At 50.1% G+C, this 18,806-nt stretch overlaps 1 protein-coding gene across 6 annotated transcripts in view; it reads right to left on the reverse strand.

Annotated features, from left to right (window-relative positions):
• Positions 1-412: 412 nt before the first annotated feature.
• Positions 413-18,806, reverse strand: part of ACACA (acetyl-CoA carboxylase alpha) — a 266,475-nt gene continuing 248,081 nt past the window's right edge. For all 6 annotated transcript variants that reach the window (XM_059908198.1, XM_059908197.1, XM_059908199.1 and 3 more), the window contains 4 exons: positions 12,450-12,604; positions 11,616-11,786; positions 4,715-4,851; positions 413-2,762 (listed from right to left, as the gene is read on the reverse strand). In XM_059908198.1, the coding sequence (XP_059764181.1) occupies positions 2,639-2,762; positions 4,715-4,851; positions 11,616-11,786; positions 12,450-12,604 (587 nt within the window). In that variant the 3' untranslated portion in view covers positions 413-2,638. The remainder of the gene's footprint in view (positions 2,763-4,714; positions 4,852-11,615; positions 11,787-12,449; positions 12,605-18,806) is intronic.

Genomic DNA, 18,806 nt, shown 5'->3' on the forward strand with positions numbered 1-18,806 from the left:
TGAGTTTCCTGCCCCTAGTACCTTTTTGTGCCCAAAGTTAGCGTTCAAAAGCCATGAAGTAGCTAAATTATTCAGAGAATCTAAAACCTCTCCATAAAGGGGGCCCGAAGTGGTGTCTGAAAATGGTTTGCTATTCACTTGACCCAGAAAATGCCACAAATCACGCAAACCCAGAGGTTCAAACCTTCGTGTTCACTTCAAGACCCATGAAACTGCCCAGCCTATCAAGGGTACGTGGACCCGAAAACTGCCCAGGCGGGGAATGGTGTCGTTTGCAGGAGCACCACGCGCCACTCTGTCCTTACACTGGCTCTGCTTTCGGCAGGGGTAGGGCTCGCCCTTACAAAGCTCCCCTACTCAGAGTGGAACCAGAGTGAGGTGCTGGGCGTGGGCTAAAGTGACACACAGTGACTCATCTACAAACGTGGAGGTTTATTTCAACAAAACATGAAAAGAATACATTTGACTGAAGCTCCTTGCTCACCAGGCTGTGCGTCCCTCGAATGCTCAGTGAGACACGTGAAGGCTGCTTTGTGACCGAAGTGAGCGGACAGCGTGGTGATCCTAGCTCAGGCGGGTCTCAGCTGATACATCGCTCACCCTCCTCCTGCCTCGGTAACCTCGTGTGTGTAACGGGCTGTGTCTCTTCCTGACTTCGCCATGGGAAAGAGCCCTGGCCAGGTAAGACCTAAAGTGAGGCACCCTGGGGATGGGGGGGTGGTGAGCATCGCTGAGTTCTAGAGACTAAATGTATTCATTTAATGTGTCATAATTTTGTTGGGGGCTGGGGGGAGGTAAACAAGTGTCACCTGCCCTCTGCCACGAAGAAATGCCAGGGCAAGCACAGGACTCCACACCACCTGTAGGTGTGTGGAATTTTATTTATTGTAGAAAAGTGTACAGGAATTATCTGGTCAAAGGTGAATCCACGCTTACTGGGTAAGCAAACACCAGCAACAGTGGACGTGCTTCCTGGACTGAAAATTGTTCCCCACCTTCTCCTGCCTTTCTTGGCTTGGATGGCGCCGGGCCGAGGCTCCAGGCTCCCGGGGGCAGGTGGCAACCCATCGAGCCGCACGGTGCCCATCTGCACAGTTCCCGAGGAGAGGAGTGGAGCTCTTCCTTGTGCATGAACTGTAGGGTTAAGGCTCAAAACCGTAGCTCGTCCGGAAGTATTCGTGCTGCTGCTTCTCAGACGTCGTAGTGACGTCCCCCTTGGTCATCAGTGACAAGTGCAGTTAGCTGCACTGTAGGAACCGGATGCCGCCCCGGCCCTGATCACCTGCCACTCTTGCTTTAGGAACACCGACGGGGGGGATCAGTCAGCTCTCTCCTTGAATAAACTGGTTGTTGAAAATAAACTCTCCATCACTCATGAGGAGGCCAGGGAGGGACCCGTGGGCCTGGAAGACAGCAGCACCATGATGGGGTTGTGGATAATCTTAAGGTCACATGGATTCTGTGTTCCCTGGAAGCCTCCCCAAAGCAGGGAAGGCCAGTTCCCAGCGCCGAGAGCACTGATGTCACCAGGGCTCCTTTCCGTGGCTGTGGGGAGACCGGCTGTGCCTGTGTACATTCAAGGAAGAGATGAGACCCAAAGTGAGTAAGAGTGTCACCTGCGGGAAGAGTGGCCCCAGAAACAGAGACGATGGCCCTGTAGGCACCATTAACCTCCTGTAACGATCAAAGCTCCAGGCTTAATAGTAACAACCTTCCGCGTCCTAAAGAGAGACTGGCTGCCCCGCTCTCGCTGTTGCATGGCGACTACTTTCCATCAGTGACGGGAAGGGCAGCTCGCCTGGCTCCTCCTCTGCCCACTCGGGCTACGGCACTGCCAGTGGGACCCCCGGGCATCTCAGCTAGCCGAGCAGCGGCACTCGGGGCAGTGGCAGGTCAACCATCTCTGCGCTTGTTCTGAGAAGGGAGCCCCCGGGTGAGGCCCCTAAATCGACAACAGTGACTTGGACTCTTTGCTCTCTCTGCTTCTTGGATCGTGGTTTTGTCCTCATCTTTGAGTTCCATGGAGCTTGCAGATTTCATGCTCTAATTTTTATTCATAAGCAGTACCTTGGCGTGATGAAACTGGGTGCCTGGTGTGGACCGGGCTGAGTGTGGGGTGAGAAACAACAGACCCGAGGCTTCCTCCTCTCCCCACGCCTGCTGCTGGGCCTGTGGCCTCAGCCCCGGCCCTCCTCTGCTGCCGGTGGCTGCAGGCTCACGGGGCCAGGGGCGAGCGCGGGCTGCTGACTGCCGGGCAACAGCTCCCACTTGCCGGGGCCGGACCGAGGGGCGGGCAGGACAGGAGGGTGGCCCTGCTGGCGTGTAGTAAGAGCTCTGGGTACGTGCTTGTACCCGTCATTGCCTTCTTGGGTCCTGGGCAGGGAGAGAGGACTGCCGTCACAGCCAGGGTAATAATAAATACTGAACGGGGTAGGTGTGACCGGCGGGCTGGAGTGGGGGCTTGTGACCCTACGTCCCAGTATGTCATGCGTAACCTGAAAACATCGAGGGGAAGCAAAATGCCACTTTGATTCCAGTGCTGGTCTCCTGTGCCTTCTAATTACAGTGGCTTCAGGTGTGAAAGGCAGCTCTAGCCCTTTTCTCCGGAGGCAGGGCAGGGGTGGGCAGAAAGCTCTTCCTACGTTGACGGGGAGTCCATCGTGGAGAGGATCCGAACGACTTCTGCTCGCTGCGTGGGCGAGATGTGCTGGGTCATGTGGACGATGGAATCCATGGCAACCTCTGGATTGGCCTGTACCAAGCTGGAGGGGAAGATTGGGGACGGTGAGGACGAGAGAGAAGCAGCAGGGTCTAGATCAGGGTAGCTTCAGAACTGCCCAGGAAACCTGTTCCCAGAGTCCACTGCGGACCCTGTAGTCCCTGCCTCACCTGATTCGTTTTCATACGTGAAAAATGTCCCCAGCAGCAAGGTACCACAAGAACCCGAAACATTTTGCTATGTCAGAAAGTGAGGAAGTAACCTCAACAAACAAAAACCAAAACCCCGATGGGGTCATGTTGCAAAGATAGTGGACCCAGCCTGAAGGTGCTCCCACTGGCTAAATCTGGGACATTTGGGGCATCAAAATAATGAATTACAAATCATTGAAAAAAGACATTCACTAGTCTACACCAATAACGAATATATAATAAATGGAGGAGGAGAGGACTTTTGCTTACAGGAGAATTGGGGTGGTGAGATGTGATTGTGCAGGATGTGCAGGAGTTGGAACACTGTCATTTTGCAACCTCACTGTAAAGACTGGATCAGGGACTTACCTGGTGGCACAGTAGCTGAGAATCTGCCTGCCAACGCGGGGGACACGGGTTCGAGCCCTGGTCTGGGAAGATCCCACATGCTGCATTGCAACTAAGCCCTTGCGCCACAACTACTGAGCCTGCGCTCTAGAGCCTGCGTGCCACAACTACTGAAGCCCGCACACCTAGAGTCCGGGCTCCACAAGAGAAGCCACCGCAATGAGAAGCCCACGCGCCACCACCGAAAGTAGACCCCGCTCACCACAACTAGAGAGAGCCCGCGTGCAGCAACGAAGACCCAACGCAGCCCAAAATAAAAATAAATAAATAAATTAAAAAAAAAAAAAAAAGACTGGATCAAGCAAGAATCAGCCCTGGATGCTATATCTAGGTGGAAATTCTGGTGAGCAGGAATTTGCATGGCCTTTAAGTGTCTCTCCTCAGGCTGCTTATTAGGTTCAAGGGGGACGGGAAAATCAGGAATTATACAGTGTAGAAGTTGAGTAACAGCTTGATCAGGCGATGGAAACTAACACTGGGACAGGCAGATGACATCATGTGCCTCCAGATATGGTGCCTCGTGAAGGCCAAATCATCATGGATGTAATATTCTGGCTACAAATGCACAGCCTGAATCTAATCATGAGGAAACATCAGACAAACTCAAAATGAGCAATGGTCTGCAAGTGGTGGTTTAGATAAAATGTTCAATTTATAAAAATTAATCATTTTACTATGGTTATGTAAGAGAATATCCCTATTAGCAAAGGCATTCTGAACTATTTGGGGGTAAAGGGCCATGATGGGCCATGACGTATGTAACTTACCCTTAAATGGTTCAGAAAAATATATATATATACACACACACACACACACATATATGAGTGTGCTTACTCATATAAAAGAGTAAGCACACACACAAATGACACATCAAAAAGGGTAAAATGTAAATACCAGGCACATTTGGGTACAGATTTGTTCTCTGTACTGTTTTCAGTTTTGCATTTTTTCTGTAAATGAAATGTGTCCAAATAAAAAGTTTAAAAAATGTCCCCAGCAGTCTCCACCACCCAGCCTGTGGAGAAGACGGAAGCCTCTAGAACACAACTAACTCTTGGCTGGGGGAGGGGAGGAGGTACTTTCCCAGGAAACTCTGAGGCAATCAGCTTTTCCTCACAGAATCGTTCATCCAGTTTGAGTATCTGCATTTGGAGCTAATAGTTGGGCACGATGAACTAAGCCATCGTTGCTAAGTGCCCCTGGGGACCAGCAGCTGAGCGAGAATGTGCTTCAAGGCTCTTCTGATCTGTGGCTCAGCCACAGCGTCTCAAACAGAACGGGACCACAAAGACTACGCGGCCTCATCACCTCACCGTTTGCCCTCGAGTCGCTCGTCCCCGAGAAGTGAGCCCCACTTCCACCCAGGAGCACCCCCACCTGCCCCCGCGGGTCTCACCTGCGGATCTGCTTGAGGACGTAGTCTCTGCTGATGTACTTGATGTTCTCCTCTATTACCGAGCGAGCGCCATCCTCCTCTGCCAGCTGTTTCTCCAGCCACTCCACCAGGTCCTTGTTGTTGTCCCAGACATAGGCCTGCAAACAGATGACGCCTGCTTGGACACCAGGGCCCAGGCCAGGCTGGACCCCGGACTAGTCTGCATCTGGGGAGTGCACCGCAAAAGCTTGCTCGACGTAAAGAAGTCGTTCCCAGCTCTCCATTACTGTTGGCTTTGCAGGAGGAGGAAGCAGGCCTCAAGACAGGAGCCTTCCTCGTCTTCCCTGCCTGGCTTTTGAAGTGTCCACCTGGGCCCCCCAAAGGCATCCGTGCTCACACGGACGCTGGTCCCGTCCCCCTACCTGTTCCACAAAGGCTACGGGAATTTAGTCCCCTGACCGATTGTTTAGTAAAGTGCAGACTGAGAGGGAAATGTTGTTTACTTGGTGTTTTTAAAATGAAATGTGTGCTTTTTGAGGAACTGAGTCACGATTCCTAAATTTAAGTCTCTAGTCGCAGCAGGGTGTTGGCAGGTGAGCAGCCTGGCCGTGGAGGCCTCCTGCCATGGAGCTGGAGGAGGCCAGAGGTGAGGGGAGTCCTGCCGCAGGGCCGGAAACCTAAACCCCAGTTCGTTCTCTGTGAGGGTTTTCCAAAGGGTCAGGATGTCCATCACCCTGAAAGTCTCAACAAACCACCTCTCACCTCCTCCTTTCAAGATCATTTAGCTGAGCATTTCCCAGGTAGTTGACTACATAATAATTCAGGAGTGTGTTAGAAACCTAATAGCCTTCTCCTGGCTCTCTGTCTCCGCTCATTTTCTTTACAAATCATTTAGGAATCGTTTTGTTAATGGTTTCCGGAAAACCAAGTACCGCCATTAGGGCTCATTCATATTTATGTCATTTTGTTTGGGTAATTAAACACAAAGCTCGTCATTTAAAGGTGCGCTGTCCTCCTCTGTTATCACTAACCGAGTCAAAGTCAGAATGACAATGAGTTTGGCGCTGTAATTTAATAGGTGGGTGCGTTAGGGAGCTCGGGAGGTGGCTCAGGAAGCCTGAATTCCACCAGAGGCGCCCGAGCCACGGCTGGGACCCCAGGGCCTGCAAAGCACGGAGGGTGCGTTCTCAGCGCCCCGCCAGAGGCGTCACGCAGGAGGAGACTGGGCGCTGAGCTGTTTCCTAAGGTTCTACTTTGGGCCTTTCAAAATAATGGTTTCTTTTCAGACTCTCGCTTCCCCATCTCCACCTTGGCCGGCGAGTTCGCGGTGCTGCTTGTTTATTATATGTCCTGTAACTGACGTCCACGTTTCTAACAACCCTTAAGGAGTCCTTCACAGCTGAAGGATTAAGGAGCCCCAGGATTAAGGATCAGCAACGTGCCTTTTCCAGTTCTTGTGTCCAGTTCTTTTTCTGGCCCCAAATTTGTCCATCTCTGTTTGTAATCACTGACAAGAAGATCAGCTCTCCTGGTCAGGGTGGTGCGGCCCGGACAGTGCGAAGCTGAGGGGGCCTTCCCACCTCTCCGTGCTGCGGGTCCTGCCCGGCACCTCTGAGGCTGAACACGCAAGCGTTTTGCACATCAATCTCTACTGACAAGGGTGGCGGTGGTGATGTTTCCCACAGTGTGGCTGTCTTAACTCTCACGCACCAGCTCCTGCCCACCCCACACATGGACGGATGCGCCTGCACTCCTAAGCACTGCCCCTGAACTCCGACGTTTCCATCTCCATCATGGTAATTTGGACTTCTGCACATGCCCTTACTTATGAGGATTTGGGGTGAGGAAAAAAGAAAACAATGCGTGCTTCTTGGGTTTCAGAATGGAAAAAAAAAACTAGATTTACCCAAGAATCCCAAAGCCTTTAGTTTAAGAGAATATTTAATACTCTTATTAATCATTTTTAATCCGTTTGCTTTTAATTAAGAAACAGCATGATGCTTTCCTATCAACATATGCCAGGGAGCAGATTAATTGTGGCTTAAGATAACTCTCCTTGATTGGTGTAATGTATTAGCTAACGAGATGCCTGCTTCTAACGATGCTCAGACACTGCACTGGAAAGCCAGCTGCCCTCCAGAGAAAACTCTTCTGCCGTCCCCTCCTGTAGCCAGAATACGCTAGGTATTTAAACTAAACATTGAAAAAGCTCCCAGACAGAATTAAAGCAACACATTCCAAGTTTTTGAAAATATAGGCCCCTTATATGAAAGATTTGCTATTCACTCAAAATACGACTGGGTGATGACCACCAAGTCAAACCCTGGTCAAGTTTTGACCACAGCACAGAGCACACGAAAGCCATGGGGTTGCAATCCTAGCCAACAGCGTTTTTAGCAAGAATCAACAAACGCAGGCGCCACGGCACCACAGGTTTTTTGTAACAGACCTGGGAGGGTTTCCTCTACTGTGTGAGCGTGCTTCCCCCATGAGGGTCAGGGAGTCTGCAGTTCCTCGTTTGCCCTCCAGGAATGGAGCTGTAGGAATCATCATTCCGGCCAGAAGGACGGGCAACCCTATGCTGTTTACATTTCCCTCCTTAAATTTATGAGAACGTGGCTGATTATTCCCACTGTGGATTTTAACCACGTGTGACGTGCTGGGTGCTAACCTCATGACAGGCCTGGGCCCCTGTGTCACCTGCCTGCCCTCATCCCAGTCAGAACATTTTAATACCAATAAAATATCAATAATTAAACGTCACAACAGTGGCCTTACAGTATGTGTTCAGCTGGCACTTTATCCCGCTCTGCATCAGTGGGTCAGTATCTCTGGCACTACTCAGCTCACTTAATTGTATGTAGTAATTAGTCTATCTTACAAAATCTAAATGACCTGTTTGGAAAGTTTCATTTCTAACGTATCGGATTGTTGTTAAGCCCTCCTTACTCAATGGTACAGCAGGGCCTGGGAGTGACCAGGGCACAGGCTGATGGATGTGAGCCCTGATTACCATGCCCTGCAGATAAGTCACCTTGTGAGCTGCCTGGAGACACCTCAGCAAAGTGATTTTTTCTGAGGCTTTGGAGTACAATAGCAAATAGCCATGTGGGCTGGGGTGGCCTGCTGGCCCCACTTCCTGAGAGCCACTCCAGCCTCAGCCCCAGGCCCAAGCCATGCTGCCCAGGTTCTGCCTCACCTTTTCGCTCCCTGGCCCTAGATCAGAAATTTGGTGCATGAGACTTGTCCACGGGAAGCTTGGGGACAGTGGAAGTCAAACAACCCTATCAATGGTGCTTTTTCCTCTACCTTCCTCACAGGGGCCTCCACTGACGATTCATCTCATTTGGAAATCCAGACTAAGAATGAATGGGTTGGGGCTTCCCCGGTGGCGCCGTGGTTAAGAATCCGCCTGCCAATGCAGGGGACACAGGTTCAAGCCCTGGTCTGGGAAGATCCCACATGCCACAGAGAAACTAAGCCCGTGCGCCGCAACTACTGAGCCTGCACTCTAGAGCCTGTGAGCCACAACTACTGAGCCCTCATGCCACAACTACTGAAGCCTGCGTGCCTAGAGCCCGTGCTCCACAACAAGAGAAGCCACCGCAATGGGAAGCCCGCGCACCGCAACAAAGAGTAGCCCCTGCTCGCTGCAACTAGAGAAAGCCCGCGAGCAGCAACGAAGACCCAACACAGCCAAAAAATAAAAATTAAAAAAAGAGTGAATGGGTAGCTTCCTGGACAGTAAGGGTGCCTGTGGCATCCTAGATCATGGATAAATTAGAGCACGCCAAGTCAGAAAACACCGACTGAGAATCTACTGGGCACATGGCTCCCATCAAGACCATTTCAGCTGCACTGAAACTCTCAGTCCACCTTCTAACGTGCTGTGCTGAGGGAGGAGGAAACTGAGCGCCAGACATGGTGCCTGATACTTACAAAGTCCTATAAAATGCACTAAACCTCGTGAGATAAACATCCCTATTTTTACACATGAGGAAAGGGAGGCTTAAGTATGTCTAAGCCAGTAAATTGTAAAGCTGGGATCCAAAAATTGTGAGATTCCAAATACCACATTCTTCTCAATTTCTACCACTTGGGCTTGGGGGAAAAAATCATCTTGCTTAAAACCACATACCTTAAACTATGGATCTAAGAATCAGGAGAAGAAACGTGCCCATGAAACAGATGTGTGCCTTGTTCTTATGACCTAATTTAAATCTAAGCTCTCGCTATTTTTTCAGGGAGCTCTGGTGATGCTTCTCTTCTGCCTGCAGTGAAACTGAACCATAAACCCTACTATCCCCTACAATGGGACTGTCCCTGTGGACTCAAACAGAATCCCATAACTCATGGTAACTCAGACTCCTCTAAGGGAAACAGAAGAATTCTACTGCTCAGTCATATAACATCACAGTGTGAATCTCTTTTTTCAGGATTAAGATTTTAAAAAAAAAAACCAAAACTCTATGAAGAAAACACACAGCACGGCTAACAGATGTCTATCACTGTCTTTCCCTACCAGTAACCACAGTAAGGACCAGAGGGTCACTTCTTGAGGCAAAGCCAGGTTTAGACCTTGCGAGAGGCAGCATACAATATCCATCCCTGACTGAAGAATCGAGGAAAGGTGCCAGTTTTGGGGTTTCGGCCGTTCCCAAGCACCGAGCAGACTTGGTCCCTCAGAGGCAGCCACTCGGCTTTTGAACACGGCAACGCTTTCGTCTCTCAAGGGCGCTGCAGATTTTATCACCAGCCCCACACTAAACCGGGTCCTGCTGAGCCCGCAGAATCTGGAAGGAGGTTTCAAAGCCACATCGTGGGGCCACCTGCCCTTCCTCTCTCTCCTCGACTGTCCTCCTGGACTGAGAGCTCAGGGGGACGCTCTCTTCTGTAGACGGGGGGCAGGGGAGACGGCCTCGGTTCTTGGGTACGTTTGGGTCCCAGAGCCTCTGGCCTCCCCTCCTGAGCCATGGGGCCAGGCTGTCTTCTGCGCTTGATCTCCAGCCAGGGGTCTGTGCACACAGGTGACTGTTTTCTCCATCGACAAGATGGCGATGACCTGCTTCTCCAGACACGCTGTCCCCTGGGAGTGGGATGTTAAGGCGCAACTGAAGGGCCTGTGCGCTGGCTTCACGCTCGGAGGGGAGCCGTCCTTCCCCCGCATCCTTGTGCCCACTGAGGCCGTGCACGTCCGTTAGTGACTAATGGCGGAGGAAGGCGTGCGGGCCTCTCCTGGCCGCACACGCACACTCCATTGACCTGGCCGGCCGCTCCTAACTGGAGAACAGCCTCTTATTTTACACTTGTGTGACTTTCAATGCCAACTTCCGCTGGAAGCTGCCAGTGGCCACTGACAAAATTGTCTCACTCAATTATGATGCCAAAGACTGACCTTAACCTGAACCACATGTCGCATGAGGCCGCACGTCTGAAATATTTATCCAAGGAAGCTTTTCGGTCATTAAGAAACGGGTAAGACTTAACACAGAGGTGAATGTTAGAAGCACCCCGACTCACTGACTTTAAAACTGACAGCAAATCTTGGGGTTCCTTCCCGGGAACAGTCAGCAGAGACCTCAAGCAACACTTCCCAGGAGGAGGCGGGTGTGCCCTCCATCCGGCCCTCCAGCAGTTCTCTAAGCCGGCAGTCACCACCTGTTTTCGATCACATAGCTATCAGGAAATGAGACAAGTGTATTTCCAGCACATACTACCCATATTCTGCTAAAATGTATATATGATGTATATGATTTAATCCCGATACTAACTATGAATAAAGGTTGATTTCTTTCTTTTTCTTAGTAAAAATAAATAGAAATAAAAGTCCCAACTTTTTCTTCCCATCCTCCCATGGACTGTCTCGTGTAGCCCAGGATTCCAGAAGCAAATGCTGGTGCCTGGCTGTCCCGGCCTCAGACCCGTCCCAGCCTCAGCCCCGGGGCAGGAGCACGAGCGACACCATCTCAGCGGGCACTGCTCCAAGGTGTGTGCCTTCCCTGTGAGATCACTCCCAGGAGATGCCAGATCCGTAGTTCCCTACAGGGTGGACATCTCCTTCCAGCTCGGATTTGCAATCAGAAGACCTTCAGCTGGAGTCACAGCGTCTGCCGCCTGAATCACCATCCCCTCCTGTTAGGCTCCTGCTCGTGCCCCCTCAGCGCCGCCCTCCACGCAGCCCCCCGAGCGGTCTCTCTACAACACGCATCACAGTATGTCCCTCTGCCGCTTCAAATTCTCAGTGGCTTCCCAGGCCTCGGGACAAACTCCCAGCCCCTCCACGTGGCTCCCCTGGCCCTACGCCATCCCGGGCTCTGAGCCGTCCTGAAATTCCTGCAGTGCCTCGGGTGCACGGTGCTCTTGCTGTCAGGCTTGGAGCATGCGGTTCCTTCTGCCTGGAACGTTCCTCCTGTCTCTTAATCCAGCCTTTTCCTCTGGTTCATTCCTACTTTGTTTTCAGGTCTCTGCTGAGACATTACTTCTAGAAGTCTTCCCAGACTCTGCCCTCCCTTCCCACACAGCGGGTCAGGTAGCCCTTCTCTGTGCTCTACGATGCCCTGGGTTTGCCATGTTTGACGTTGGCCTCACTGTTGTATGCGACCCCTTGACGAACCTGTCTCCCTGCCCTGGTGGTGAGCTCTGCGAGGACAGGAGCATATGCCTGCCTCCTTCACGGTCTGGTGTACAGGAAGCATTCAGAAAGGTTTGTTGAATGAATGACTGAGCTGCAAAGAACACCCTACCACCTCCTCTCACAAGCCGTCAGGACATATTACTGTGGGGAGGACACAGGCCGAGGCCCACATCTCCCTTCCACTCCCGAGGCCCGGGGATTCTTAGACAACAAGCCTTGCGGTGCCAGGGGCTGGCGGGGGGCGGTGAGGAGCAGAACGTGAAGGCTCCTCCAAGGGGGCCCACCTACCTTCACTGTCCCTTCCACTTCCACAAACCAGCGCCTTAACATGGCCTGGATCTGGCCGTCGGTCAGCTCGGGGTTGGCGTTGTGGATTTTCTTCTTGACCAGGTCCTCCAGCAAGAGACGCCTCAGCCTCCAGTAGAAGAAGGTGCGGGATGTCTTCCAATCCAGGATGTCCTGCACCCAGACAACAGTAAGCTTAGTCGCCCCAGCTCGGTGCCCAGAGGGGACTCCACGGGCACAAACCCTACCCTCCAGCGAGCCCCTCAGAGACTCAAGAGTGGCCGCGAGCTCCCAGCCCCTGCAGACGGCTGCCCAGTTCGGAGCGCAGCCCCACGCCCCACCGACCGCAGCACGGCACGGGGAGGGGCCTGGCCATCACTCGGCCCACACGGAGCTGAGATGTTCAGGGGTGCAGGGCTCAGACTCCCGGGTAACAGAGAGCGCGGGGCTGGTTTTGAGCAGGCGGTTCAGACAGCTTGCACGCAGGTCAAGTGTGAGCTAGCCGCTGCTGGGACCTTGACACTGGGGTAACACACAGCCTGAGGACCCCCTGGCAGCTGTCCCCAGTGGAGTGCCTGGGACTCAGTTTCTCACCAGCAAAATGGAGCCTGCCTCCTGAGTCGTCCCCGGGAACCTAACTCATAAGCTGTTTTAGGATGGTAGTGGGTACAGAAAAAGGGAAAAGTCTCTCCAGAAGAGCTGAACACGGTTTGATCTGCACACGCTGTTTTAATGCAGCCCCGACAGCTCCCTGCATGGGAGCCCATGGGCGCGAGACAGACACGGGCTGGTGGCGGGTCTCTGACAAGTGAGGAGAAGCGGCGACGCCGTACTTACGTTGATAACACCCTTCTCCTGCATCCGGCCCGGCGTGTCGTGCAGGTCAGCGAACTGCACGGCTACCTGGTGGTAAATGGGAAGGAGGAATTCCTCCCGCTCCTTCAGCTTGCTCTCCAGCTCCTTCCGCTCGGCCGCGCTTAGCTCGGGGGTGCCTGCGGGGAGACAGACCGTCGGGCTGGGCGGGCCGGGGAGACAGACCGTCGGGCTGGGCGGGCCGGGGGGACAGACCGTCGGGCTGGGCGCCAGGACTCTGCTCAGAGGCAGCCACAGTCACGGGAAGCTCTGAGGCCCAGCTCTCCAGCGTCTTCACCACCTCTCTGCTGACAACTGGACTCTGCCAGATGCCAGACCTGTCCCTGCCTGGCCACGGGGCTCCCGTGTCCTCCCTTCCCTGTGGGGCTGACAACTATGAAAGCAACTCTGGGGGGGCCCACTCCCCGAGCGGGTGCCAGCCCGTGCCCCTCACCACCTCTCTGACTGACAGCGGGCCCCTCATCCCCACGAAGGGCACCATGCCGTGCCCTGCTGACCAGCACGAGAGCGGCCGGACCGCTCCGGGTGTGGGACACGCTGGGGGGGGGGGGCGGCACGCCCTGCGCCTCCGCACACAGACCAGCAGCTCTTCTTCCCCACGTCCACACCGTCACCTGCCCGGCTGGACAGGACCCGATGACTCCTCAGTTCGCAAGCTGCTTTACTTCACAGCTTTAATCTCAGGTTTGCATACTCTTAACCTGAAATTAGTAGAATCCGATCCAATTAGAGCCAGAGGCATGTGTCGCATGCCAGCTCGGTGGATTAGCCAGCCTCCTAGTCTCCTGCCTGGGCTGCTACTGGCAGAGCCAACCCCTGACCACAGTGACAAAGACATTCTAGTTCTTGGGCTAAAAGCAGAGGAGGAGGGAAAAGAGAAAGGCAGTCCACAAACCCCATTTGGATCCCCCAGCTTATGAGCACATGGCACCCTTACGCAACAGATGAGAGTTTGGACTCCTTATAACAAGCAGCCTCCCACCCCCACTCAACAGTGTCCCAGGAGAGGCGCTGCTACGTTGTGCTTTTCTTCCTAATTACTCTCAGAATGGGACTTGCAATCAATACCGAGAATTTATCTGCCTGCCCAGTAAGGAGGAGTAAGTCTAACTGAAAGAGCAATAGGTGACAGCCCCTGGGGTTGGGGACAACCTGAAGTGCTTTGTCACCAAAGCTGACAAATAAATACATGACCACAGGTGATGGGATGCAAAAGAGAAAGGTCTATTTCAAGCATGTCTGTCTGGAACGGGCCTTGCTTTTTATGCCACTATGAATCACATGCCATAAACAGCCTTGGGCTGCTGAGTGAGCCGTATTATACCCAAACACATGTATAACTCTAGTACCTAGCTTCAGTCTCATGAGGTTTTTGGATGCCCAAGTCCACCTTTTTTTTTTTTTAAAACCCATCACTACTTTGAAACTGTGATGAAGAGTGCACAGGGCTATCTTTCCTTGGGCTCTCACACAGAGGCAACCACTGACCCATCACGTTGGGCCCCTGACCCCTCAGCAGCCTTCTTTCCAAACCAGGTAAACAGCAGTGGGTCCCCACACTGTGGGATGAGATGGAGGCCCGTTCATTCTAGGTGGACCTGCCTGGAGAGTTCCTGGGAGGAGAGCTGACCAGCTTCTTCTGAAATGAGATGGTCTCGGGTCTAACACCCTTGACATTTTCATTTTCCTCCTCCAACAAAAGGAACCAAGACTCTTTGGAGAAACGGTTTATTCCGGGGCTGGGGCAGGAGAAATATAAGATCAGCCTAGAGTGTATTGTCACAAAAAGCGGAGAAGCACTCAAAAACTGACTGGGACATGTTAAAAGGACACAGGAACCAGTGTGAAGGTGTTCTGACCAGCTAAATCTGCGACAATTTGAGCATCGGATAGAATATTTATGGAATTAAATAAGAACCCATGAGTCACCCTGACATAAATAAATGGGGGAGAAGGGAAGGGAAAGCCCTCTCTCTCCCCAGACTAACAATTAATAGAGAAGGAATGATGGAATTAGAAAATCACCATTTTACAGCCATCACAGTCATTGATTCTGCCAAGAATTATCAACAGATACTAAAACTAGTGGGTGAGCTTTTGAGGAGGAATAGGATATTTACATAGTTTAAAAGTAGCTTCTTACAAATTACTTACTAATTATAAAGGTGAAGATGGCAACTTTACAGTGGATTAACCCAGTGAACAAAACCTTAAAACAAGTAATCAGAGCTAACCAGCACCGAGAACAGGACAAGCTGACATCACGTGCCTCCTAAAACGACATCCTGAGAAGGACATGACATCACTTTTGCAGTATTCCTGCCAAAAATGCATAATCTGAATCTAACCATGGAAAATATAAGATTCAAATTGAGGAATGCTACAAAAAGTGGCTTGGACTCTTCAAAAAATGTCAAGATCATGAAAGACAAAGAAAGGCTAAAGAACTATTCCAGGTTAAAAGAGACAAAATACTGGACAACAAATTGCAACATGTGCTCTGAGATAAGATCTCAGATATGGACCAAAAAAAAAAAAAAAGGCTATAAAGGACATTATTGGGACAACCGGTAAAATTTTAATATGAATTATGGATTAGACAGCAGTATTGTATCAATGTTATAGCTTCTGATTTTAATAAATGTATTTTGCTTATGTAAAAGAAAGTCTGTGTTCTTAGAAACACACACTGAATATTTACAGATAAAGGATCGTGATGTCTACAGATTAGCACACATGGTTCAAAGAAAACACGTATGTGTGCAGAAAGAGTGAGCGAGGGAGCTTGTGCATGTGAAAATTGTAAAGCAAGTCGAAGAAGATGGTTAACAGTAGGTGAATTGGAGAAAAGGGCATCAGAAGTTCCTTGTACCATTCCTGTAACTTTCCTGTAAAATTATATCAAATGGAAAGTTAAAAAAATAAGTACAACTAAAAAAAAAAATTTATCCTGGCTCCCCAGTGCATATAATCAGTAATCAAAGCTACTATTTACAGGGCACTGGGCACTGTTCTAAGTGCTTTACATCTATTAACCCATTTAATCCTACAACAACCTTATGAGGTTGGTATTCCTATTCTCCTCATCTTACAGGTGAGGAAGCTGAGGCACTGAGAATTTATGTAACTTACCAAGGTCACCAAGCTAGAAAGGGGCAGAGGCAGGACCTGGATGTAGCAGCTTGGCTCCCAAAGCTTTTGAACACTGTGTTGTGTGTGTTTCTGGCTTATGTGTACAAGCGCTTCGGTACTAGTATCCCTTTAACTTCAGAAAAGGCTAAATGAGGATGGCAGACTCCTGCCTGATAAAGCTGAGGTTCCACCTCAGTCCCACCCCACGACTAGACCGAGACGGCATCTCCAATAATTCCCATTCTGTATGCAAGTCTCTAGGGCAGCGCCTCCTGTTACAGGCATACCTAGAGAATATTGCTAAGAAATGCCAAAACAAGTATAAAAACATCAAAACATAACATCAAAGATCACTGATCACAGATCACCATAAGAAATATAATAATAATGAAAAAGTTTGAAAGCACAGTAAAGCGAGTTATACCTGTACTGTATTTGTTATGGTGAAATCCAACAATGCTATCAAGCAGGACTGCACACTATAGAGAAATCGTTTGTGAAGAGTCAATCGATGCAGCAAACCTCACTGGTGTCCTATTTTAAGAAATTGCCACGCCCCCCCCCCCACCAGCCTTCAGCGACCACGGCCCTGATCAGTTAGCAGCCACCAACGTCGAGGCAGGGCCCTCCACCAGCAAAAAGATTATGATTCACGGAAGGCTCAGATAATGGTGAGCATTTTTTAGCACTAAAGAATTTTTAAATTAGAATATGTACATTGTTTTTCAGATATAATGCTCTTGCACACTTATAGTGTAAACATAACTTTTCTATGCACTGGGAAACCAAAAAAGTCATAAAGACTCGCTTTATTGCGATATTCACTTTATTGTGGTGGTCTGGAAGTGAACTCGCAATATCTCTGAGGCATTGCGAGATCATCAGGTAAAATCACAGCCCTGCTGGGGGGCGGGGGATAGCAGGACCGTGAATATGGCTGAATAGGGACTTCCAGACCCTCACAACGTTCTCCCTCAGGGTCAACAACATATATACATATATGCGCCCCGTATACAACACACACCATTTACTGAGCATTTCCTATGCGCCAGGCACTGCACTCCGTGATTTTAGGATCACACAGCTCATAAGTCACCACGCGCAGTTCAGACCCAGGTCTGGTCAGCTGCTAACACTGCTGCCAAGCGGAATACCTCAGAGTTGCTGAACGCTTTCCAAGTTGCTTCAGATACATCATCTCTAATCTTTATAATAACCCAACCTTACAGACAGGGTCTCTGTTTCACAAATGAGAAAACCAAGGCTCTGAAACGTAAAAGTGACTTGCCCAATGACACCCAGCTCTTAAGTAGAAAAGTCAGGATTTACACTTGGGTCTGGCTGTCTCTGAAGCCTGTGTTCTTCTACATTAAATGGTACTGAAAGTGGCCAAGCAGGAGACCTGGCAGTGGCCACAGAAGGGCAATTAGCTGGAGAGTTTGGTTCACTGTGTTAGGAGGAGTTGAGAGCACAGCTCAGCCCTGCGTGCAGAGCAGGGGGACTTCTGCGCTTAGGAACAGAGCACTGGGGGAATAAGACCGTGGCTTTACCCAGCTGGAGGGACAGAGGAGGCTGATTCCTGGACTAACAAAATTCTCATCCACCCAGTCAAGCTATCCTAGAGCTCTGAAAGAATACCAAAATAAACACCTACAATACTCTGGCCCTCCTGAGTGAGACTAGGAAGATCCCAGAACATTCCCCCAAAGCCTGCCTTGTCTGATTCCTTCGGTGATGCCTCTGATTGCAGTTCAAGACCTACCTCAAAAAAGCATCAAAGCAAGGAAAAGACAGAAGTAGAGAATGTATGTATTTTTAAATGCCCAAGAGAAAGAGAAAGTTTTGTGTGCTTTGTTTTAAGGGGGAAAAAAAGGTTTTCTACATTTTATTTTCTAAAAATCAAAGGCTGCTCTTAAGCTAGTTTTACACCCTCCTGTAGCACACTGAGGGCCCCTCTCCTTGTAGAGCAAAGCAGCCAGCCCCAGTAATGATTTACGGGAGATTAACAAATATGTCAATGTCTATTTTCTGCTTAATTTAAAAGCAGCGTCTATAAAGATTTTTGACTTCTGAACCCTGCTCTCCTGAAAGAAAGAAGGTAAGAATGAGGAGGGGGATAAAGAGTGATTATCCTATCATTGATCGTTTGTCAGGAGCATTTCTTATTCACTGGACTATTGTAAAAAGCTAAGCTCTCGATCAATCCTATAAGCTCCCTGTACAATTAAATATCTTGGAATGGTTTTCTTTCTTTTCTAGCCAGATTGCAGGGCCTCAGGGTTTTTAGGAAAGCAAGCCAGTGTGTGTGCATGTGTGAGTGTGTTTAAGAATATGCTACAGAGAGGAAAGTCATTCTTTCTAGAATCCTACTTTAGGAAAAGGCTGAACTGGGAAAAGGGAAAAGAGAGGTAGGTCACTCCCTTCCTTCCTTCCCAAAATAAAGAGTCCCCACGAAATCCTAAAAATCCAACCTTACAATTAAAAATGTTTAAAGAGTTAAACGCAAGAAGAGGCATTACTAGTCTGATCAAATGAAAGCTAACATTACTGAGATGTTACCAGATACTCGTGCTGTTTAAGTACTTTTCATCTCATTTCATCCTCACGACAACCCTAAAAGATTGCTGTGATCTTATCGATGGGGAAACTGAGGCATACAAAAAAAGCGAAGTAACTTGGCCAAGGCCACAAAGCCAGGAAATGATGGACCTGTGATTTGGCCTTAGGCAGTCTGGCTTCAGAGTCCATGCTTTTTAAATGAAACAAGTTAAATTGACCTGCAAGTGTCCACAGGACAGCAGCCTGTCAGGTGTTCCAGGGGCCAGGGACATAATGAAAAGCCACATCTCTCCTCCATGGGGTCAAAGCTGAAGAGAAGCTTTTGAGGAGACGGCTGATTTCTGCGGCAGGAGGTGCTTTTACCCAGCCTTGACCCTGGGGGAGGGCGGGAGGTGGCCAGCCTTACCGTATGGATGAGCAGACCACGGAGTAGGATTTGGGGGGAGGGTGAGACCTTCAAAGCTTAGAATAGAAATTAGAGTGGTAGGCTAAAAATTCTCTGCTCAGCCAAAGGCACTAGGTGACCTTGCAGAAACCTCTTTCCTTTTCTGAGCTGTTTCTCATTAATGTAACAACCATCCTAATCTGGCAAACAGGAAAAATGTTGTAATAAAAGGATGTGATATTAAA

The sequence above is a fragment of the Balaenoptera ricei genome, chromosome 20 (assembly GCF_028023285.1).
Source record: "Balaenoptera ricei isolate mBalRic1 chromosome 20, mBalRic1.hap2, whole genome shotgun sequence".
Classification (NCBI taxonomy): Eukaryota; Metazoa; Chordata; class Mammalia; order Artiodactyla; family Balaenopteridae; genus Balaenoptera; species Balaenoptera ricei.